At 46.1% G+C, this 23,327-nt stretch overlaps 1 protein-coding gene across 2 annotated transcripts; it reads right to left on the reverse strand.

Moving 5' to 3' along the window:
- Nucleotides 1–4,741: 4,741 nt before the first annotated feature.
- Nucleotides 4,742–15,842, reverse strand: GABARAPL1 (GABA type A receptor associated protein like 1). 2 transcript variants are annotated; one of them, XM_073313038.2, is made up of 5 exons: nt 15,174–15,842; nt 14,707–15,093; nt 10,863–10,941; nt 8,875–8,993; nt 4,742–7,355 (listed from the first exon to the last, which is right to left on the reverse strand). In XM_073313038.2, the coding sequence occupies exons 2-5, from the start codon at nt 14,794–14,796 to the stop codon at nt 7,290–7,292; spliced, it is 354 nt and encodes a 117-aa protein (XP_073169139.1). In that variant the 5' UTR covers nt 14,797–15,093; nt 15,174–15,842; the 3' UTR covers nt 4,742–7,289. The 2 variants fall into 2 exon arrangements, with proteins under 2 accessions (XP_073169139.1, XP_073169133.1); XM_073313032.2 differs by having other exon boundaries at nt 14,707–15,842.
- Between the last annotated feature and the right edge of the window lie 7,485 nt (nt 15,843–23,327).

Raw genomic sequence — 23,327 nt, forward strand, 5'->3', positions numbered from 1 at the left:
GAGGCAGCAACACCAAATGGAAAAAAAAAACCTCTCTGGGGCGTGCTGGTCCCCAGAAGTCCTGTTGCACATCCTTACCCTCAGTCAAACAAACACCAGCTAGAGAAATAACCAGAGAGAAGAGTCAGAGAATAAATCTCCTCTCCATGCTGACCCTCTAAAATGGGTTTGTTGATGGAAGTGGGTTGAGGGCTTGCATGGTGGAGGGAGATGACACTTTCTGATTCTCCTCCAAACTGCCTTGGAAAATGCTCCAGTCCAATCATTCACAGTGCCTCTCACCTGCCTGACCATTCCCTTTGTGGTCCTCTGGGCATATATACCTTTCAAGCCCAACTGGCAGCAGAAGATGGAGGGTATGGCTGAGGGGATCAATCCAGGAAGGCTTCCGGCAGCAGGGAAAAGGACTGCAAGGGGGAATGCACAAAGATTTGGTGGATGCCCTGGCAGCCGAGAGACAAGTTGCATGGGGACATTATGTGCTGTGATGACAGTGGGGAGAATGGAGATGAGGCAAGATCTCCTGTGTACTAAAGGTGGGAAACACAGCCCTGCTAGTGAGGAACTGATCTGCATGCCCTTGCCCCAGTCACATGTTACAAAAGTTACACCTCTGTCAGGTCACAGAGGTCCGTCTTCACTACCTTAGTCTTCACTGAGACTGGCTCTTGTCCCATGGAGCCAAGCAATGTCAGAGGAGAGCCGGGGGAGGAGGGGTAAAGGAGTGCTCTAGCTGTGGGAAGGCAGGTTGAATATAAGAGGAGGGTATTGGCAGTAGATCAAGGAGGGTAGTATGGGAGCACTTATCTAGGGGAGTAGGCAGGATTTCTCACCATGAGGTAATTGGGCTACAGGGGGAATGCCAGTACAGAACTGGGCAAGTTTTCCAACTTCAGAATAGTAATTTAAGTTTAGAATGCTTGTCCAGTGGATTGTGGAGGGCTTATGGCAGAAAGGGAAGGTAGGCCAAGCTAGTAATTGCTGGATACAATAGCCCAAACCTCTTCAGCTTCTCTGGTTGTAGTAATACATCCATCTCCAGATTAGGGATGCCTGTACCTTGTATGGTTATTTACACCCATGCAATTTAGGAAATTAATAGGCAGCAGGTTTAAACCAAACAAAAGGAAGAAGTTCTTCACACAAGGCACAGTCAACCTGTGGAACTCATTGCCAGGGGATGTTGTGAAGGCCAAAACAAAGGGTCAAAAAAGAACTAGATAAGTTCATGGAGGATAGGTCCATCAATGGCTATTAACCAGGATGGGCAGGGATGCAACAGCCTGCTCTGAGTGTCCCTAGTCTCTGTTTGCCAATAGCTAGGAGTGGATGACAGGGGATGGATCACTTGACGATTGCCTGTTCTGTTCATTCCCTCTGAAGCACCTGGCATTGGCCACTGTTGGAAGACAGGATACTGGGCTAGATGGACCATTGGTCTGACCAAATATGGCTGTTCTTATGTGTAAAGTGCTACAAAATCAGAATGCTCCACTCATTCACATACACTGGTGGTAGCATTTTTATACCCACTTTGCACAGCTGTAAATAACCATCCAAGGTGCAGTGGTGGGGAGAGAACCGGGCTCCTATGCTCCAGAAGTCATTCACCTGGAAATCGCCAGTTCTGCAAAACTTAAATGAATTTATTCTCGTAAGTATGTCTGAGTGTTTCCAGGAGCTTTGAAATTCCTGGGACAAGCGTATTGCGGAGTTAAAAAGTCATGAGTCAGGCCCGCAAGAAATCATAAGATTGTCTTAATAAACATGAGATTTAAAAAAAATAATAAATATTTGCCTTCTGGTTTCAGAGCCTTCATAAGGTGCATTCACTTCATATTTTCAAGCTTTTCTTTGAAGTCATGAGGGCTAGAAACTTACCTTTTTCAGTGAAATCTGCAGCTCTTATGAAATAACAGGACTCCATACACTTTAAGGAAAACATCAAATATCATGAGACTTGGGATAAAATCACAAGAGTTGGCAACACAAAGAAAGATGCTGCAATCCCATGATCCCTCACACTCACTCATGCTTTACCTGTGTCAGTCCTGCCGGTGTCTCCCCATCAGAGAGAAGACCCATCCTAGTTTGTGATTTATCCAGGGAGGAAGGACTATTACAGTCCCACCACAACCTGAATGCATTAGAGATTTACACCGGATGCACCCTTTCAGGAATCAGAACCTTTTCTTTTTCTCAGTACACAAAATGTGTAATTGTCTTTTTCTTTAAATTGTATTTAAACTAAAATGCTGTCCATTTCCTTAACATAGTTGAGAAGCTGCTGTGTTGACCGGATTCTATTCACAGTGGGACCAGGTGGGGAGGTAGCAGCCATCAGCCCTGACACAATTTTAATTTCCCTTGGCTCCATGTTGGCCTTTCCCCACTAGTCCACCTCTTTGTCTGTTTGAAATGAAGCATTGACCCCATGAGAAAAGGGTCCCAGGTGCAGATATATGAGCCAAGGCAGCTTGTTAATTATCCAACCTCTCTTAACCAGAAGGGTCCTCAGCTTCCTTTGGGTCTCTCTCTCTCTCCAAGCCAATTTCAATAAATCTATTGGCATGATATGGTAGACAAGTGTTCCCAAAGTCCAGTATCCATGCACAGGATGAGATTTGACATATTTATGAAGTAAATCAGGTTTCTCAAAGGTGTCCATTTTGCATTTCTTTCTTTCTTTCTTTCTTTCTTTCTGGATACATCTATGCTATGGCCTTGACCAGATTTCACTAATGCAAAGAGAAAGTGGGACAGGGACAGACACACAAACATCACCGACACATGGTTCTGTTGCGAAAATGATGCTGTGTGTACCACAACACCTCTCCCCCTTTTCTGTTTTAACCGTGTCAGAGGAGCGAGTTGCAAACTGGTTAGAAAAATACAGGTGTGCTTGTAGACAAAATGTGGGTCCATAACAACAGCTTTGCCAGTGAACCCAGTTACCACACAGTTCAGAACTGCACTGTTGAGACTGGGAGGGGAGGGATAGCTCAGGGGTTTGAGCATTGGCCTGCTAAACCCAGGGTTGTGAGTTCAATCCTGGACAGGGCCATTTAGGGATCTGGGGAAAAAAATGGGGATTGGCCCTGCTTTGAGCAGGGGGTTGGGCTAGATAACCTCCTGAGGTCCCTTCCAACCCTGATAGTCTATGAGTCCAGCTAACTGAGTCAGCAAGACCTAACTCTATTTTAACTGTCCCTGAAGCTACTGCAGCTGTTCTCTGTCTAGAGTCATGATCAAATCCCATTTATACCACAGGATGGAACTGTGTTTTAATCATAATAGGGGACACTAGCATAACAACCATTGTGTTCCAGATGGGCCCTTTGTTTACATTATGGAGGAAGAAGAATTATTTCCAGTCTCAAAAGACATCATAACAAAAAGTAAAAGCTTAACATTGGTCTATGTTTCCACTCTGAAAATGACATAAAATTGGCCCCTTCTTACACAGCAGCCCAGCTGCCTGTGTGTATATCACAGCTGCAGACCTTAGTGACCAGAATAAGTTTTTATTCTCTTCCCGTTGGCCCTGTAGAGTCAGCACAGCTCAGAGGCACGGCCCTGATCCTCAAAGGTATTTAGGTGCCTAATTCCTATTGAAATAATGGGAGTTAGGCACCTACATACCTCTGAGGATCTGGGGCCAAGAGCCTATTCCTTCCTTGCATCACCAACACAATTGTTTACTAAGTTCCTATCAGTTATATCTCTGCAAACCCACTGCTGATTGTGGAGATGCACAGGTGTCACCAAGACCCTAGTTTGGCAGGGAGAATCTTTATTAGTGGTGATGTTCAAAATGGAAACAGTCCAGTTTCATTCTCAGATCCCAGGCTGAGTCAGGGCCAGCAGTTAAAACATAACCTTTTTACTTGTGAACTCATCCAATCATAGAAGATTAGGGTTGGAAGAGACCTCAGGAGGTCATCTAGTCCAATCCCCTGCTCACAGCAGGACCAATCCCCAACTAAATCATCCCAGTCAGGGCTTTGTCAAACCGGGACTTAAAAACCTCTAAGGATGGAGATTCCACCTCCTCCCTAGGTAACCCATTCCACTGCTTCACCACCCTCCACTGAGCAGGTTTGATGCAGTTATTGAGTGATAATGAACAAGGAGCCCCACAGTCCCAACCTTCCATTGTGCCTCCCTTCCTTCCTGGCTCACCACTACTCCATACACTTGGCAGGCAGGGAAGAAGAGAGGCCCTGGCTACCGCCACTGTAGGTCCATATTTGCATGGCAAGGCAAAGAGTGGGCCCTAGCCCACCACTGTCTCTACCATTCTTGGGAAGGCTGAAGCCTCCGCCTCAGCCTACCACAAATCCCAGTCTGTGGTGTATTTGCAGAGTGCTCCCCTGCTCACTGTTGCTGGATTTGTTTACTACACTTCAAGTAGTAGGGAATGGCCCAGCACATACCACTCTACAAAGTCCTCACACACTGCTTAGTCCTTAATGAGTCATAGTTATGTCATAGTGAACAGCTAGGTGGGGAGACAGATATAAATATGATGATCTATGTATCATCCAGAGGGGATGGGATACGCTCACTGTCCCTCTCTCTCACACACACACAACACGTGAGCGGAACTCTGGTATGTTATGAAAGGGAAGTAATGATTTATTACTGTGGTATATCCTGTCCAGTGGGAGGCAGTGCCATTTTCAGTGACACACAAAAGTATTACAGCCAACTGCATTTAATATCCAGCCCAGAGCAAGCCTGATTTTCAAATGTGTCTTTATTGATCGGTTGATTTAGCCCATACAATATGAACTTTATTTTACAAGAACCTGCAGCTGGTTAGAATAACTGACACAGAAAAAAATTATCGTCATTGCCTTTTACAATATTAGACTATAGCGAAAACAGAGGTAAATGCCACAATCCAGTTAAAATAACCTAAACAAACTAACCCCAACATAAAACCCCACATGTAACAAATGGCCAGAATTATTCCCACAAACATCACGGTGCGAGGGGGAGGTATGGACACCAAATCAAACACCCCAGGTTGCAGCTGTCTCCCCCTGGGCATGCACGAGCAAGAGCATGCGAGAGTGAGAGAGAACACACGTGTAGAGGTAAGTGTGTGAGCAAGCACAAGACTGGGGGAGAGAAGTGCAATGGCCGCCGTTGCCCCCAGCATGCCTTCACCCAAAGTGATTTTTCTAACCTTCAGAACATTCAGAGCTTGTGAAATGAAAGGCCAACATGGATTTCCAACCAAAGGATAAGGAAATACCCCAATAAACAGAGAGGAGTGGAGGGAAGAGGGCTGGGGGAGAATTATGTCATGACATCCTAGACAACACCCAAGTGATCTATAATGGTATTTTGAGTGTGCGATCATCCCAGGAGGAGTATCCCATGAGGTGTGCGATGGAAGAGTAAACCTGAATTCAGGATGCAAGTAGGGAATGCTTATCTATATGTTTCTCCTCTTGTTCCCCTTTCTAAAGTAATGCGTCTCAGTCCTCACTGCAGTACCTCCTGCCAATGCCCCTCAATCCTGTCCTGCAGCCCACCCTGCTTTCCAGTCCGGGGCTTCCCACACTGCTCTGCCAATGTCCCTCAATCCTGATCCACAACATGCTCTTTTTATTCCTATCTATTTTAGTGGAACAACAGTTCAAAAAGTTAGAGAAATCTTAGGACAAATTTCACACACACATCACCAGAGGTTAGTTGCGTGTTTATTTCTCTGCTCCAGTGAATTGCTAACCCAGATTTTTCAGACCCCATTGTCACCTCCCCAGGAAAATATAGGGAGTTGGGGTAGAATCATCTTATGAAAAGAGAGTGTTTATCAAAGGAGACTGATAGCTCAATGGTTTGAACATTGGTCTGCTAAACCCAGGGCTGTAAGTTCAATCCTGGAGGGGGCCATTTAGGGATCTGTGGAAAAAAATGGGGATTGGTCCTGCTTTGAGCAGGGGGTTGGACTAGATGACCTCCTGAGGTCCCTTCCAACCCTGGTATTCTATGTCTCCCGCACTTCATCTGGGGTCTGTCTGTTCTTCCACTCCTGCTGGTCTTCTCCCCACCTCTAGGTCCCTCCCTCCAACCCCCATCAATGGAGGAAAGTTTACAGTAATTAAATTCAATTATTTTATTATTGCTCAAATTCCAACATAAAGCTTCCCCAAAATTCAACTCCCTCCCTACCCCCCAATTTGACTAATGGCAGTTCTAGGAACATCCACTGTTTGTGCAACTCAGAAGGCACTGCTTTTGCCTCACAGCTTAAGTCCTGCATGGGATGAGATCTCTCGGTACTTTTGTAAGGACAACACTGGCTCAGAAAAAAATACATATATCTAAAGTATCTGTCCTTATGTTGTTCAGACTACACCTCCCCCCCGCCCCCCGCCAATAATTACCACTGTTTGGCCACAGTGTGGTAGAATTGCCCAGCAACAGGAACCCAGGTTAGAATGTGTGCAGGGCCATGAAATACTCTGCTCTTAGAGGGCATGCAAGATCTATAAATGAGACATGGAGGGGAAGACTAAATCCAAAGGGTTTATGTACCAGGCTGGGCTGCAACAGAAGGGGCAGAAGGAGTTGGTCTCAACATGTTTGGTCGAGCACTTGAATGCAGTTTAAAATAAATTAAAAAAATCTCACCTCCCTCATCTCAGCCTGGGTAATTCCCAACCCTTGGTGAAGGAAAGGTTAACGGAGAAGTAGGGGAACTATTTGTGGGCACCAACTAAAATGAGGCTGCCCGGCATAGGGACTTCATATGGGCACGCAGAGCACCAAAGCACATGGCACACTTGAATGCCCATGCTAGATGATGAAGATAAGCATGAGAGGGACAGTACAGTATACTCACTCCCACATCCAAAGAATGTGCACACACATTACTGCCACCCAGCAATCCTTCCCTCCCTCCCCAACTACTACCTGGAAGGTGTGAGAGTCTGGCTTGCTTACCAAGGCCCTGTTACTCGCTAACAGAATTCTCACACATGGCAGAGGGCAGAACACTACAAGGGGAAGCTCCCAGTCACACAGCTCAGAACCTTCTGTCAGCCAGTCAGATCACTCCATCGAGCCACGTCTCCTCCCTCCTCCCCCCATCCCGCTGTAAAAGTAACAATAACAGTAATAATAATAATCAAATGTGTGAAAATGATGGCATTGTATATGTGGTTCTTTTCCAGTTCTCTCTCTCCTCAATCTTCCTCCTCTCCGACGTGGATTTCCCCCTCCCCCCACCATTCCTGTCAGTCCATTATGCCTGTGCGCCCGGAGACCAGTGCTCACTCGCCATAGACACTCTCATCGCTGTAGGCCACATAGAGAAAATAGTCCTCCTCGTGGTTATCCTGGGAGTGGGAGGGGAGAAAGGAAGAAAGGGTGAGACACACTCACCATCTGGGAACGTCCCCAACCAGGGTCCATTGTAACAGCAAAAGGAAAGAGCATTTCTCTGTCACTGTCTCTCTCTCTCTCCCCCTGGGCCTTATTTCCTTCCTCCACAGAGAACCCTGGACGTGCCTGAGTACAGAACAGTAAGGTTTCTTTGTGGATGTTTCTGGTCCATACAGAGAAATGGTTTTGCCCCAAATGCTTGTGAAATAATAGAAATGGATCCTTCCATTTGCATGCCATTGAGAGGTTGTGGGAAGGGAGCTGGAGGAATGTGGCACTAAATCTACACTGGAAAAACAAAACAAAACAAACCCTGCAGCAGAGAGCCTCAGAGTCTGGGCTAACTGACTCAGGGTTGCAGGGCTTGTGCTCCGGGGCTAAAAATAGCAGAGTAGCCTCAGTGTCTTTATCTTCTATCACCTTCATTAAAAAAAAAAATCCCTCCAGGGTTACTGATGGATAATGATTGTACTCAGGGCAGTCTGAGGAAGCCCTTTTAAAAAATGCCATTATTACAGCGAAGGGAAGATGGAGGAGATTCTCCTGCTTTTGATGGAGTCACCCCATCTCAGAAAGCTGTAAAGCAGCCTGGCCAGAGACAATGTTCCTTGGGCTCATAAAAATTTCTCCAAAGGGCAAATTATTGGCCTCTAGAATGGACCAGATGGCACCAATTATCAGGTGTTCTCAAAAAGTGATTACTGGAAGGTGATCCTCAGACTCCCTATGCGGTCTTCATATACAGATTTGAAATTACACATGCTGGTCCCTGCAGTGTGCTGTCAAACTCAGTGTATTTTTCAGCATATGCACTTATTATGTTTGTTTGCCCACTGGTGTGGTTCCTCTTCCTGGCTAAGAGAAAATGTCTTTGTTTAAACAGGAAAGCAAATGAATAGGTTCTCCAGTCACTCATCTACTCATTTGAGCTATGAACCAACACACCTTCTTGGAAACAGGACTTAGCGCAGGCAAAAGACAAATGTACGTGTGGTAGCCTTACTAAAATGTTAGCAGCACATCAGTGAATAGAACAGGGGAGGCCGGACTCCCCGTCCTGTGCTCTAATCACTAGACCAACATTTCCTCCCAGGATCTGTCTTGGAAGGAATGGGACTGTAACACAAAAATGTGGACCTGCCGGAAATCTCTGACTCCTAATCTAACACCCTTACATTACCACAAGAAAATAAATTAAGCAAGCATTAAATTAATTATTAAAATTCTTGTTTCCTCTGCCAAATTCCCCATGCCCCTTGGTCTAACCATAGAATGCAACATTCCAAAGAGGGCTGGTGGAATTCAAGCAAGAGTGGAGAGTTCCATTCAAGGGGGAGCTAATGTCCAGTAGGAATCATCAGTCATGCAGTGCTTAGCTCTACAGAGTGAGGAGTTCCCATATGTAACATTATTTTAGGGTATGAGTTGTTCAGGCCACTATAGCGATAGAACAAGGAGATGGGCTGGGCTTACCTCATACAGCTGACCCATGGTAGCACTGGTGGGAGGGATGGTGTTATTGACAAAGAAGAATAGGGCATCCTCTGGCCTCAAGTGGATCCGCTTTCGGATTAAGAAGTAGAACTGGCCAACTAAAGAGGGACAGGAAGGGAAGGGAAACAGTGGAGGATGGAACGTGATTGATACAGGGATCAGAGAGTGAAAGTCAAGAGAATGCTTGACACACACAAACTTCTGCAAATGCAACCGGACATTGACTTGTATATCTCCTGCTCTCCTGGCCCTAAACCCCAGCTCTATCAGCTATCCGCAATGCTGCCCTGCAGCCCTTTGCTATTCTAGTCCTGTGCCCCTCAGTCCGGTCCCACAAGCCCCCCTGCTATTCCAGTCCCAGACATCTCTTAAGATAACATGATCACACAAAATTGTGGTGGGATTGTGTGGAGACCTGCAGTATATCTGCAGAGGAGAAAGGGCAATTTTTTAGCCAGTTGCACTTCTGAGGCGCCCAACACCTTTTTGCCCTGAAATGTGCCCCTCCCTCCCCACAGTCTGCTCAACACCTTTGGAAGAAGAAACCCTAAACAATGATATAGTATTAACAAGAATGAGAAGTTCATGCTAGAGATTGGCCCTCCAATGCAAAGTTCAGATCTTCACCTGAACTTTCTCAAAGTTCACGGTCATTTGAGTTTGGGATTTTGGTTCAACCTGTTAAAGACACAAAGGTCTGAAATGAAATTTGGATCCAGGCTGGAACTCTGACCCTCCCCACCAAAATACAAATGCCTTGGGACCTGAGATTTGATTTGGGGCTCAGGTCACTCTCAGTTTCACTGTAAGAAGAGACCACAAGTGTTATGTACAGACTAGGGAAAAACGGGCAATGCAGGAAAGAAAACAGGAACTTCAGGGTTACTACCTACCACCAGTCTAATGTCCCATCACCTGACTACCAGAGCTGGCCAATGTCCTGACTAGACCAGTATCTCATTTTCCACCATACTGATTCAGACCACTGGACACTCTAGTCCCATATCCAGACTCTGACAGCACCTTCACTTCATTTTAGCATGAAGTGCTTTAGTAAAGGGAGACACGAGGATTTCTAACCACCATATGATCAACTGACACTTTAAATCCTGAAGCTTGAAGGCCCTTGAAAATTTTACTTTAGCGATTGTCACTGCAGATGCTATTCTCATTCATAAAACACACTCTATCCTCACTAAGTATTTGTCTGAACCGTATTCCATGGGAACGAGTTCTGCAGTTAATTATATACTACAGAAAAAATGTATTTCCTTTAATTAATTTATAAATGTTTCCTTTGTTCGTGTCCCCAGATAGAATCAGACTTAATCATACAGTGACAAATCCACGGCCATTTGGAAATGGATCTTCACGACTGTCACTGCGCTATATACCATGGCCACTCAGAATTTCGTGGTGGGAGTATATAGCGATTTCACATCCTCCTGATCCAAAGACATAGGCCCTAACCACTTGAGCTAAAGGAGAATGGCCACTGGCTATTAGCTGTATTGAGGGCTATGATACACAGCTAAATCATTCTCATTATAATAAAAGGCAGTGGTCACACAGTGTTTACACAGTGTAATAGAGCCATCATCAGAAGAGCTCAAAGTACTTTACAAACACTAATTAAGCTCCACAATCCCCCTTGTGAGATAGATTTGTGCAATAAGTACAGATGGGAAATTACGTTCCAGAGAGGTTAAGTGGCTTGTCCAAGGTCATACGGCAAGTCCACAGCAGAATTGAGACTAGAATCCAGGAGTCCTTATTCCTAGTTCCCTGATTCCAACCACTGGTTGGACTTATTCCTAGTTCCCTGGTTCCAACCAGTGTCTACACTGCCTACTTGGGTCTCCCCATCCTCCCATCAAAGCATATTCTCATTATGATGATATCAGTGCAAAGAATTCCTGGGTACTTCCTCACTGGAATGCAGGAAGAAAGGAGGCAGGGTTTGTTACCTGTGAGGTCAGAAGGCACAAGGTACTTCCTCTTGTCCAGGTCAGGTACTCTTGCTTTGGGTGCCTTCTCCACAATAACCTGGAGAGGGAGAAACAGGACATGAGAATCACCGAAGAAAGCAGACCAAAAAGTATTACTGGAAAAATAAGTGGTCCCTTAAGAGAGACGGTTCTTACAGGCCCATGGAAATTCTCTCAAACTCTGCTGGGGACCAACACTCAAAAAGCCAGGGAGCTGCAGGACAGTATTGAGGGGCAGCGGCAGAGCTGTGTGGGGAGCTCAGGACTGGAATAGTAAGTATCACAGAGTAAAGTAGAGGAGGGAGGAACAGTTGCAAGGTTGGATCACAGGAACTGCAAAATCAGATCAGACTAATGGTCCAAGTAGTTCCGTATCTTGCCTCCAACAGTAGCCATTATCACATGCTTCAGAGAAAAGCACAAGAAACCCCATAACAGAATAGCCAGCCCCCACAGGAAATTTCTTAGTAACCCCAATTACTAAGTGGTTAGTTTATATATATAGCGAACATGAAGATTTACATTCCTTATAATTATTTTATCTGACCTAATGTAACTGTGGATGTTCTAATTATCCACATAAATGTCCAGACCACTTTTTAAATCCTACTAAGCTCTTGGCCATCATAATATTTTGTGGCAATGAGTTCCATATGCTAATTACCTGTATATGTTGCATAAAAGAATATAAAGAGAAGTAGACAAAGTCAAACAGACAAAGAGGTCCAGAACGATGGAAGCAATACTTACAGGTACAACTGGACAAATATTTAACCCCAAATCAATTAGTACTCAAACAGAAGAGAGAGATGTGGTGGTTTGAGCAGCTTCCATGAAAACTTAACGTTCCATTTGAAATTTTTTGCTGAGCCCGGGAAGCTATTCAAAAGTTAGATAGAAATTTCCCTGGCACTATCTGATTTCTCTGGAGAAACATGGAGGCAAGCAATTTCATTTTTTACTTTGAGCATGACTAGTAGAGATTGATAGGCCATTTAGCTTCAAGATGCAACCATTCACCCAACGCCATCTGGACTCATTTTCTTAGAATGAGAGATGGAATTTTCTGTGCTTTTCTTGCAAGTCAGAGCAAGAAAAACCTGGCCCAAATTTTCAAAAATGGCATCTATTTTTGAGTACCCAATGTGAAACACCTACAGCCTGATTTGCCGAGGTGCTAAGCTCTCACAGCTCCAGCTGACATCAGTGGGAGTTATAGATCCCCAGCAGCTCTGAACAAAAATCCAGCTGACACACACTTAATGTTGGTACATGAAATCACAGGCTGTTTTTTCAAAATGTGGGTCCTAGCATCTCTGTAAGTTTGGAGACTTGCCTCCCCCAAGATACTGCAGATGTGTGTGGCGAGTGGGATGTCTTTGTGGGTTTGGGTTAGCTTGGGGGGGGGGGGGTGTACAAAGGATGTTGTAAATGTGTTGATGTGAGGAGGATGTTGTGAATGGGGGATAGTTTGGAGGTCTTGTGTTGTGTATTCAGCATGTGAAGAATGATGGTTTAGCATTCCATCTCCTTAAACACTTGTCCCCCTCGTGGTATTGCTGGATGTAACTCTGTAGTGTGTGTCTGGGGTGGGGGGAGAGTTGCGGGGGGAAGACTAAAGGAGTGAATGACTGTGGGGCTAGGGTTGCACTTTTCCTTCTTCCCTCCAATTTCCCAAGGCACCGACAAAGAGAACCTTGTGAAAGCAGCAATGAGATCACCTTCTTGATAGGAGGGTGAATCCCAGCATGATTTTTACCTTGATGGGGAAGAACGGAGAGGTCACAAGAAGTGTGGGGCTTGGGAGGAAGAAAGGATGGTACTGGGATTACTAAATCCTGGAAAGTGTTGAGGTCCAATAGAGTTTAACAGAGACTACAATTTACAAGGAGATAGGAATGGGATGGGGATGTTTGGTTGATTGAATAGCTGTTGAAGCCAATTTGTCTAAATAATAAATTTCCCAGGTGTCCATTCTCAGGGACCTGAAACCTTCACAAAAGAGCCATACTCCATTCAAACTGTTCCTGGAACTTTATCTCCACCCCTCACCCTCAGCAGTGATTCTGATCCCAAAGGTTTGACAATCTGTCTGCAGAAAGATGGAGAGACACCTGGTAAAGGAAAAACCAAAGGGCACATGCAGATTATCTTCTGATTGCCACTGAGTGGTGGTTGCTGTAGCGTGGGAAGGTGCCAATACGCTTGTCTCAGCTAAAATGCTTAGATGTACTGGGTGCACTGCAGAGTAAACAGCTGAAGGGACACCATCATCAGGGATCTCGCTGTCAGGAAAGGCAGACACAGAAATGATTCAAAGAAGCTTGCCTCGTGTCTTCAGTTATTGCCTACACAGCTCTGTCAATGATTTTGAGGATGGTATTTTCCACTGTGGCCAGATGGACTTCCTCCTGCTGTTCCAGTCCTGGATCTCTGCACACAGAGTTTCTCCTTCAGTTCACCTTAACCCACAGCATACCTTGCTATTTTAGTCCTGGCCTCCCCCCACAGATCAACCAATGCATCTTGAGCCTGACCTGCCTCACCCCTTGCTATTTCTGTTCCAGCCCCCACGTAGCTCTTGCAGAACTTATCCATCATTACCCACAGCACAACCTGCTACACTAGTCCTCTGACTCCACCACAGATCCTGACCTCACTCTTGACCTGTGGCACCCTGTATTATCCCAGGCCTAAGGCTCTGCACCTCATTCCTGATTAGCAACAACCCCCACCTACTACTCCAGTCCTGTGATCCACATATACCTCTGCCACTGCACTACCTTGATTCTGACTTGCATAAACTCTTGCAAGTCCAAGCATGGGGCTTCGCCTAAGGAATAAAATGGTGCTGAATTGCAGCAAAAATGTGTGGCAAGATTTTTCTTTCCTCTTGCGTCCACGGGGGATTCTAGACTATTTTGGAAGATCGCCCCTGAATGCTAAATCTAGGACAGACATCTCCAGTGGGGATGGAAAGAAAGAAGATTTTGAAAATATTTAATAAAAAGGGACCGCAGAAATGTAGTCAGTTTAGTCCATTTCCCTTTCTTAATTATTTTCATAAAGACAGAAGTTTTCCATAAGCACTCCAAAGGGACTTCAGGACGAGGAAGCACAGCTAGGCTGGGAGAACATGACCTTGTTTTCTGTGTGATGTTTTTTCCACAAAGAGAGGTCAAAAGATTGAGTGGTTGTTATCAATCTTCTCTTATATGCAAGGACAAGAACAGAGTAAGGTTGTATTGAAAAGACAGGCCAAAAGAAAATAAAGCAAATAAAATGAAAGGAAGATCTCTGATGACATCATACAGGCCCTCCAGTTTTCCATGAAGGTTATATGACTAACTCACATATTGATTTCCACCATTTTTTGCAAATAAAATGGTTAACTTCCCTCCCCACCCTGCAACAACGTACACACAGACTATCATAAAAAAAAGATGAGCAGCGTTTTTCCCTGCTAAATCGCTGCAGATCATGGATGGAAGGGGCAGAGAGATATACCCTATCACCTATTTACATATCAAATCAAATGGTATTGTTCTTGGTATATAACAATATAATAAATAGATACAGGTATATAAACACAGATCGGGAAATAGACAGCAGATTTCAAGCAGATCAGGACATAAAAAATACTAATAACAACAAACCCAAATCCTCTTCCCCACCCCTCCCCCTTTAAATAAATAAAGCACAGAACATTTGATAAAACCAAGGCCACACAAATTGTCTGCAAAACATAATCAGCACTGCAAGCCAAGCCCAGGAGGCAGCAATCAGTACACTACACGATAATACAATTATATATTCCACTCACAGGGACCCTGTCTGGATATTTCTTTCTGATTTTCTCCCCTTCTTTTTTTCTGTATTCAAAAGGATGATCTTCTTTGTACTGGAACTTCATGTTGTTGGTCTTTTTTGGTGTCTCAAGTTTCCCCTTTTGATGCTGTTGTTTCTAATTATAAAATATATTTGTATGTATTTAAGGTGTCTTCCAAAGCCCTAGATATCAGAGATAGTGGTTCACAGCAAATTCTGAAGCGGTCTGAGGTTCTTTGGCGTTGCTCTAAATTCTCCTTGTGGCAGTTTCCCAGGCTGCAAGAGACACAGCTGATCATGAAATGCAAACAACGATGTAGCAAATTGGGCATTGTGATGTCACGGGGAGAAGCTTCCATCATTCTAGGCAGCACCATCTCACCTGTAGAATAGGGAGGAGAGACTGCACCTTAATTAAATCGTATTTGCACACGGCTGTTAATGAAATACACGACGATATACCTGGAAATACGTAGTTATCACCCGTCATTGCATCTCTGAAGATACGGCCTTTCAAACCCTTTCAAGTATACGTTAAGAATTAGGCCTCCCCCCTTGCTCTGTGTCCTATGGCTTGAGCCACACGCTACTGCTACAAACAGGCTTCAGGGCTAAACCACTCCGTGTGCAAGGGGAGGATCATGGGCTGCAAAACAAAACAACACGCAGCCCGCCAGCAACAGAGTCTCCGTCTTTGCAGCCTCTCCGCGGCCTGCCAGCATTTCCAAGCCACTAGCAGGGACATCTGGAAGGGAAGGGAGCGAGGGGCAGAGCAGGGGGCGCAGAGCGTCAACGGGGGGAACATGGGGGGGGGGGTTGGGGGTGACCAAGCGGGACTGTTCTGGTCTGCTGGGTCTACGCAGGGTTTTCGCCCTTCCCCGGCGCGGGGCCGTCTCCCGGCCCGCCTCTCCGTTTCGGGGCTGCGCCCCTGCGTGTTTGCGTCTGTTGCCCACGGTGCGGAGCCCGCTGAGCAGAGCGCGGCAGCGGGCGGCGCGAGAGCGGGCCGCACGCGCGTGTGGCCGGCTCGCGGCGGGGCCCTGGTGTCGTCACCCAGCTGCCGGGCTCAGGGCCGCAGGCTCGCGTGCCCGCGAGACCCCGCTCATTGCGCCACGCCTGGGCCTGGGCCGCGGCCGCCCCTCCCCCAGCGCCGCCGAGAGGCTGCTGGGGGAGAGAGCGCGTGATCTGGGTGAGTCACACACCTGCCACCCCGCCGCCACCGCCTCTGCCGACAGAGCGGGCGAAGGGAGAGAGGCAGCCCGCCCCGCGCTGCGGCCCGGCGGGAGCGGGGGCTGTGCGAAGGCGCTGGCAGCCTCGCAGCTGCGTCCCCCGCCCCGCATCAGTCGGGGACTTCTGAGCGCAAACCACTTGGCACGGGAGGCAAAATATGAGCTTTAAAGTGAAGCTTAATGCTGCCTCCGTGGGTGGGGGGGGGAGGATATGTTCAGAAATAAAAGTGCCATCTTAGGTTTGTTTGCATTCATGGGATTCACGGAATGTCAGGGCTGGAAGGGACCTCAGGAGGTCATCGAGTCCAACCCCTGCTCAAAGCAGGACCAACCATCAATTTTTGCCCCAGATCCCTAAATGGTCCCCTCAAGGATTGAGCTCACAGCCTTGGGTTTAACAGGCCAATGCAAACCACTGAGCTGTCCCTCCCCCCTAAATCCATAATTCAGAAGTGTTTGGACAACTAGCAGTCCTTTATGACAACATTTCTCAATCCAGAAAGTCTCCCATATTTTTGAACAAATTACTAATCTGACAATTTGTACTAGAAAGAGTCAGCTGTGTTACTAGAGGAGAGAGCACTTAACTGTGGCTAAGGAGACCTGGGATGTGGTCCCAGTTTTGCCACTCGCTTGCGTGGCCTTGGACAAGTAATTTCACCTCCCTGTTCCTCAGTTTCGCTATCTGTAAAATGGGGACCATACTGATCTCCTTGGTAAAGCGCTTTGAGATCTGATGAATAGCAATGGGTAAGACTCATGTATTATTACTTTTCACTGTTCCTTATTCAGTATTCGTTGTTCATTCACATTTAAAATAGTTCAGTCATCCAGTTAGGGTGCAGAAACTGTACAACCAGTTCAGGTGACCTGCTAAACAACAGACATTGCAAATAGTTTAAGTGAACATTTTGTAAACAAGCTATAGGCTGGCCATTATTCATCCAAGGTATGCCGCAGACATTTGTAAATAACAAAGACATTCCAAGGAAATCAGTATCAGTTCACAAGCCAGTTACTAACCAAGAGACTCTCTTAATGAATGGGTCAGCCAGCTCAAATCATAAATATATATCAGGTTTGCAAAATTATTGCAAAAATGGATCTGCACATGCACAAATTTTACTTGCTTACCCAGTGCCATCCAGTGATGTTTTATTTGTCTATCAAAATGTATTCACCCATTAAATTTAAGAATTTAGGAACGGCCATACTGGGTCAGACCAATGGTCCATCTAGCCCAGTATCCTGTCTTCGGACAGTGGCCAATGCCAGATGCTTCAGAGGGAATGAACAGAACAGTTAATTATCAATTGATCCATCCACCTGGGACGTTAAGGCTGAAAGGGTTAAGCAACTAGCAGGCTAAATGACCTAAATTCAAACTTTTAAGGCATATTAGAAAAGTATATAAATGGTAATTAGGGCTGTTCTTTATAAATAGCTAACATAGTTATATTAAATAGACTAGAGCTTTCAAATGCAAACCTGTATTGTTAGAGAATTAGAGGTAATACTAATTGCATATGTTTACTTGTATCTTGTTAAAGTTAGATGTTAACCATATAAACAGACGATTCCTATCTGTGACTATATCTATTGATTCAGAGCTCAAAAGGGAATATTAACATTTAGATGAAACTTGGGTGTAATAATGTCATTGTCTATATTTTTCTTTAAGTTTGTAGTAAACTGTCTGTGGACTGCTTAATGGATAATTACCTTATGCTAATGAATGCAACTAGTTACCTGTGTATACATAGGAAATAGATTATTCTACTTCAAAGCCACAGTGCTTCACCCAAGGAACACCTGCTGTCAAAAGGCTGTCAATTGCCTGCCAGAGAACTATAAAAATAACTCTTGAGCCCTGATCTTGTTATCTCAGATCTGCTTAAGCTTCATCAGGGGAAGTTTGAGTCACAAGACTGAGGTCCCCAGCTCCAGACTGGGTCATCCTGATATGGGACGTTGAACTATAACCTATGGAACTTATTCTGAAAGAACTTTTTGCAACTCTAAAGCTCACTATCTCTGTTATGAAACTGACCTAAGAACTTTATTCATACCTGTATGTATAATTATCATTTAACCAATACTTTCTCTCTTTTCTTTTTCAATAAGTTTAGTTTAGTTAATAAGAATTGGCTGTAAGCATTTATTTAGGTGAAATCTGAAATATTCATTGACCTGGTGAATAATGTGTCTGATCCTTTGGGACTGGTAGAACTTCCTATATGATGAACAAGATTTTTGGTAATCCTCATCATATTTAGCCTGGCTGTCTGGGTGGGAGCCCAAGGCTGGGTTGCTTTAAGGGAACTGTATTTTTGGCATCTGGGTAACCAGTAAGATGATATAGAAGCTGTTCTGTTGCTGGATTGGTGACTCAAGTATTAGAAGAACCTCAGGTTTTGGGGATTGCCCCATTCTTTGCAGTTTGCCCTGATTGAGCAATCTCAGAGTGGCCCCACGGGACCTCAGTCAGACCACCACAGAGGAGCAGAATTTTTTAAGGGCTGATTTATATCCCCTTATTTTAATTAGTGTAAGTGGTTTTAGTGTCGGATGAAACAGAGGCATAGAACCAAGACCACACCCCAGATATGTAGCAAAGCCAAATGAGAACCCAGCTTTCCAGAGTTCAAATCCTGTACCCTGTCCACTGAACAAAACGGCTAGACGTCCCAGAAGACTGAATTGTTTAGTTTGTGCTTTCACTTCTGATTCAGGAAATGGGCGGAGATTCTGTGAGATGCTGGTGGACATTTCTGTGGTATTTTCTGACACCCGCTCCCCCCAGGCACCTGACATAGTAGGAGGAGGACACCGACACGTCAGATTCAGTCTGCTTTTTGGAACAGGACTATAAGCATATACTGGTGGGACCACATCTTGCAGACCTGGAATGACCAGCAGTGGCTCCAGAACTATCTCATAAGAAAGCTACATTTCTGGAGTTTTGTGGGCAGCTTGTCCTCAAGCGTAGACACCCACATGATCTGCTCGTCCAGAAGAGGGTTATTGTCACTGTCTGGAAACTGGCTATCCCAGATGGCTACAAGTCCATTGCCAACCAGTTTGGTGTTGGAAAGTCAACTGTGGGTAAAACGGTTTCTGAGGCAATCAGGCATGCAGTTTATCACAAGGTGGAAGGCATAAAAGTTATTCCTGAGGTAATTGCTGGCTTTGAGAGAATGGGGTTTCCAAACTGTGCTGGGGCCATTGATGGGACTCGTGTGCCCACAGTTTGCCCTCCTCAAGGAGCACGTGAGTGCATAAACTCCAGAGGCTGCTGCTCCATTTTTATGCAGGTCCTTGTGGACCAGAGAGGCTGATTTATTAACATCAACATGGGCTGCATTTTAAAAATGTATGATGCTAGGGTTTTCCACCAATCAGAAGTCTACATTCATAGACCGAACGGGACTCTATTCCCTCCAAATGACATTGTCGTAAATGGAATTACTGTTCCTGCCATTATTCTGGAGGACCCTGCATACTCCCTTTTGCCTTGGTTTATGAAATCTTATGCTGATAGAGGCCCTAGCAAAACAATGTTGAATTACACTCTCAGCAGGTAGAGAAGGGTTGTTGAATGTACGTTTGGCACATTGAAATCCCGTTCAAGATGTTTACAGACTCATTTGGATTCCAGTGTCATCAATGCTGTCTGCATCACCATGGCTTGTTGTGCTCTTCACAGACTTTGTGAAGCCAGAAGTGAGCCACTTCCATTACTGTCATAGGTCCATTCAGAGTAATTGCTGAACGGGTACCCTCAGCCAGACAGTGCATCTAACGCTGCTGGAGCTGGATGCATGTGGGCTAGAGAAGCCAGGGATGCTTTGTGCACCTACATTATGGACTAGCATGGGACAATGGAAGAAGGAGAATAGCAATCTCATGAATGTGCTTGTGTGTGGGGGAACGAGCTGATGGATTGGGCGGGGGGAGGGGGGGGTTCAGTGCTGCGTGGTTGGGGTTGATTGCCAGGCAATGTACTTATGAGTGATCTGCCTGCTTATCAAATGGGGAAGTGGAAAGGACAGGTTGGTTCACAACATGGATTGATGCAAGGAAGTGATTGATGTAACCAAGTGTATTGAGCAATAGTATTTCCATACTAATTCTCCCTGATTATGTGTTTACCTTTATTATTTGAAATACAAATTGTATGATTTGATGTAGTGATAGCAGTAAACTTACTTGATAACATAAACAGCTTTATTTATAAACATGTATTAGGAGAGTACACTATTACCCTATTGGCAGGCAGGCTAGCTGCCATTATCACACCAAATACAAGCAAAAACAAAACCTTAAAAAAACCCAAAGTGCATGAACAAGTGCAAACAGTGAACCATGTACAAGATAGAAACCCCCTGCTGATCCATGTCCTTAGCCCCACGTTCTTTCTTTTTCCTTCTACATTTGCTGCCTACTTAGTGCAGGGGGTCGGGGGCATCCACAGAAGAGGGGGTCACTGTGGAGGTCTCCAGGGGGCAAAGTTGTACTGCCTAGCTGCTCCTAGGGACCCTTGCAAGAGCCACCCAGCCATGGAGTTGTCCAAGCTGGTTCTGCACGGCAGCCTAGGGTACTGCCGAGGGGACTCAGGCTGTGGTGTGGGTGCAGCAGGAGCCAGTACGTTTGCAGCCATTAGTAATAGCAGATGCTCAGACAGCTCTTTCTGCTGAGCTCTGTCATCTTCCTATAGCTGCTGTCACTGTTCCAGGAACTGTGAAGCAAAGGTTTGCTCCTGTGTTGCAACCCTGTCTTCATGCTGTGCAGCCAGCCCGAGCCTTTCCTTTGCCTCTCGCCATGCCTTTTCTCTAGTTGCAAGTCCCTCTGTTTCCTTAGTACTGGACCTTCTTGTTGGCCCTTTGCAGAACTTGATTCTTCAACCATAGGTTCATCACAGAAACGCTTCCTGCTGGTACCGCAAATGAAGGTACGTTGACCCAGGCTTATGCTGCAGCGTGAGTGAGCTGTGGAGGTGCAGCCTATAGAGGTTGGGGGGCCTGGAATAGGACAAGACACAAGAGGTTATTGTCTCTCATAGATCAATATAGGAGCACAGAAAAAATCCTTATGGAATTTGAAGGACATAAAATGTTACTCGGGCTGAGCAGAGGAAACCTGGTCCCAGCACCTTCCCCAACGACCCCAACCTGTGTCCAGCCCAGGGCCGCTGCGCTCTCCCTGCCAAATTTATCTGCAAGGGAGGGATCTGTCCTTTTCCCGCTGTGCCTCCCTCCCTCCCCCCGCACCTGGCACATTTCCAGCTCCCCCGGTCCCTCTCCCCAGCAGCCAGGCCTGGGAAGGGAACAGAGGGGGCATGACAGAGTTGCTTCTCATGCTGGCTGAGGGTCGCTGTTCCAGGTCACTGCCTCTGTGCGGCGCGGTGGCTGTGTGTGAAAGAGCCCAGCTGGGGAGGCAGTGGGGCCTGCCCTCTCAGCTCCCTGCCTGGGTGTGGCTGCTGGGGACAGGGGCCGAGCGAGCCAGAAACATGTCAGGGGGCAGGCACAGCCAAAGCCCCCACCTGTCCCCGGCTCTGGGCCCAGGCAAGGAGTAGGGGGGTGGGGGAGGCGGGTTGCTGCCACCTCCCCAGCTGGGCTTTCACAGGCAGCCGCCGTGCTGCATAGAGGCAGCGACCCGAAGCGCCCACCCTCACCCAGCAGGAGAAGCGGCTCCATCTAGGTAGGGGGGTTTTTTCTCAGTGGTATCCCAGCCCATCTAGAGACAGTCTTGTCACTGGAGCCCCAGGAGGAAACAAAAAGAAAAGGAGGACTTGTGGCACCTTAGAGACTAACCAATTTATTTGAGCATAAGCTTTCGTGAGCTACAGCTCACTTCATCGGATGCATGAGTTTCTGTGGCCAAACCCATCGCAACCCCTTCACCTCCTGACTTCCTTGCTGACACCTCGGAGCAGAGAGGTATGGGAGAATTCTGTTCCCTTTGTAGCAAGGTGACCTCAGCTGCTGGGCATGCCCAGATATTGTGGTGATGGTCATGAGGTACCTAGTTTAGATTAGGTGCTTTGTGCTGCCCCCAATATCATTACTAGTGGGCCAGGTGGAACCTGCCCCCAATAAGGAAGTGAGAGGAGGGTCAAAGCATCACAAACTCAAAAATTCAAGATAATGAAATGGGGAGGTGTCATGTCATGGGGGTTTCTAGATCTGTGGCTCAGCACCTCCCTGTTACTCAAATGGCGGGCCTCTTTGCTGATTTTGCCCGTAAGGCAGCAGGGGCAAAGATTGCCAGGTGTGTTGATGTTCTGTTGTGACATGGACACTGGTCCCACTAGGTACTGGGGTGAAAATCCATCAAACTCATTTCACACAGGCTACCAACTGACATTGATTGACTACTGTAATATGGCTAGCCTCAGACTCATTGAACCATCCAGTTAATGCAGGACCTAGACGTTCCCCTCCCCATGGATTTGTACAGGAAGCTTGTCATAGCCCCTTTGTTAAAATGCTGCCATCAAGCAGAAGGGAAGGTTGAGGGGATTCCCCTGCCCCTGATGGAGTCACCACCTCTCTGTATATCTCTAAGCCACCCCTGACTCATTCCTGAAGGTTAATAAAAATGCCCGTGAAGAGCAAATTGCTGAGCCTTTGGAGTGAACCAGCTTGTGCCAGAGCTCAGGTACTTTCAAAACATATTCCCCCTTGAAGGTTCCTCCCATACCCCTTATACACTCCCTTCCCCCCTTCCATCCACCAAGCTGAACGCTGTACAGTCAGCATATTTTTTTCCAAGAACAAAACAAACATTTTCAGCGAAGTGCAGCTTAATATAACTTTGTTTGCCCAGTGGCACTGTCTCTCTCCTTGATTATGCAACAGCAATTTTGTTTACATAGAAAAACAAATGGATCCTATCCCCAGTTGCTCCTGGCTCCTTGCCGCAGCATAAGCACCCCTGAGACACGAGCAGCAACAAGAATTTTTGCTATAAGTTGGGGACATATCAGTGGGAAGTGACAGAGAAGGAGAAAGACCTGGTGTATTGGTTGGTCACAGGCTGACTATGAGCTGCCAATATGATGCAGCCCTGAAAAAGGCAGGGTGCATCAGGTGAGGTATTTCCAGTAGACACAGGGAAGTGTTCGTACCATTATACAAGGCGCTAGTGAGACCTCATCTGGAACACTGTATGCAGTTCTTGTCTCCCATGTATAAGTAAGATAAATTCAAACTGGAACAGGTCCGTAGCAGGGCTGCTGGGATGATCCAAGGAATGGAAAACCTATCTTAGGAGACTCAAAGAGCTTGGCTTTTTTAGCCTAACCAAAAGAAGGCCGAGGGGAGATATGCTCACTATAAATACATCAGAGGGATAAATGTCAGGGAGGGAGAAAAGTTATTTAAGTGAA

Source organism: Lepidochelys kempii, chromosome 1, assembly GCF_965140285.1.
Source record: "Lepidochelys kempii isolate rLepKem1 chromosome 1, rLepKem1.hap1, whole genome shotgun sequence".
In the NCBI taxonomy this organism is placed as follows: domain Eukaryota; kingdom Metazoa; phylum Chordata; order Testudines; family Cheloniidae; genus Lepidochelys; species Lepidochelys kempii.

Bases quoted from the DNA above. Each gene is read 5' to 3' on its own strand.
- GABARAPL1 (XM_073313038.2), bottom strand. From the start codon at position 14,796: ATGAAGTTCCAGTACAAAGAAGATCATCCTTTTGAATACAGAAAAAAA. The intron at 10,942-14,706 runs GTGAGTGGAATA...CTCCCTCTCCAG, and splicing joins AATATCCAGACAGGGTCCCT to GTTATTGTGGAGAAGGCACC. The intron at 7,356-8,874 runs GTAAGCCCAGCC...TCCCACTCCCAG, and splicing joins CCATGGGTCAGCTGTATGAG to GATAACCACGAGGAGGACTA.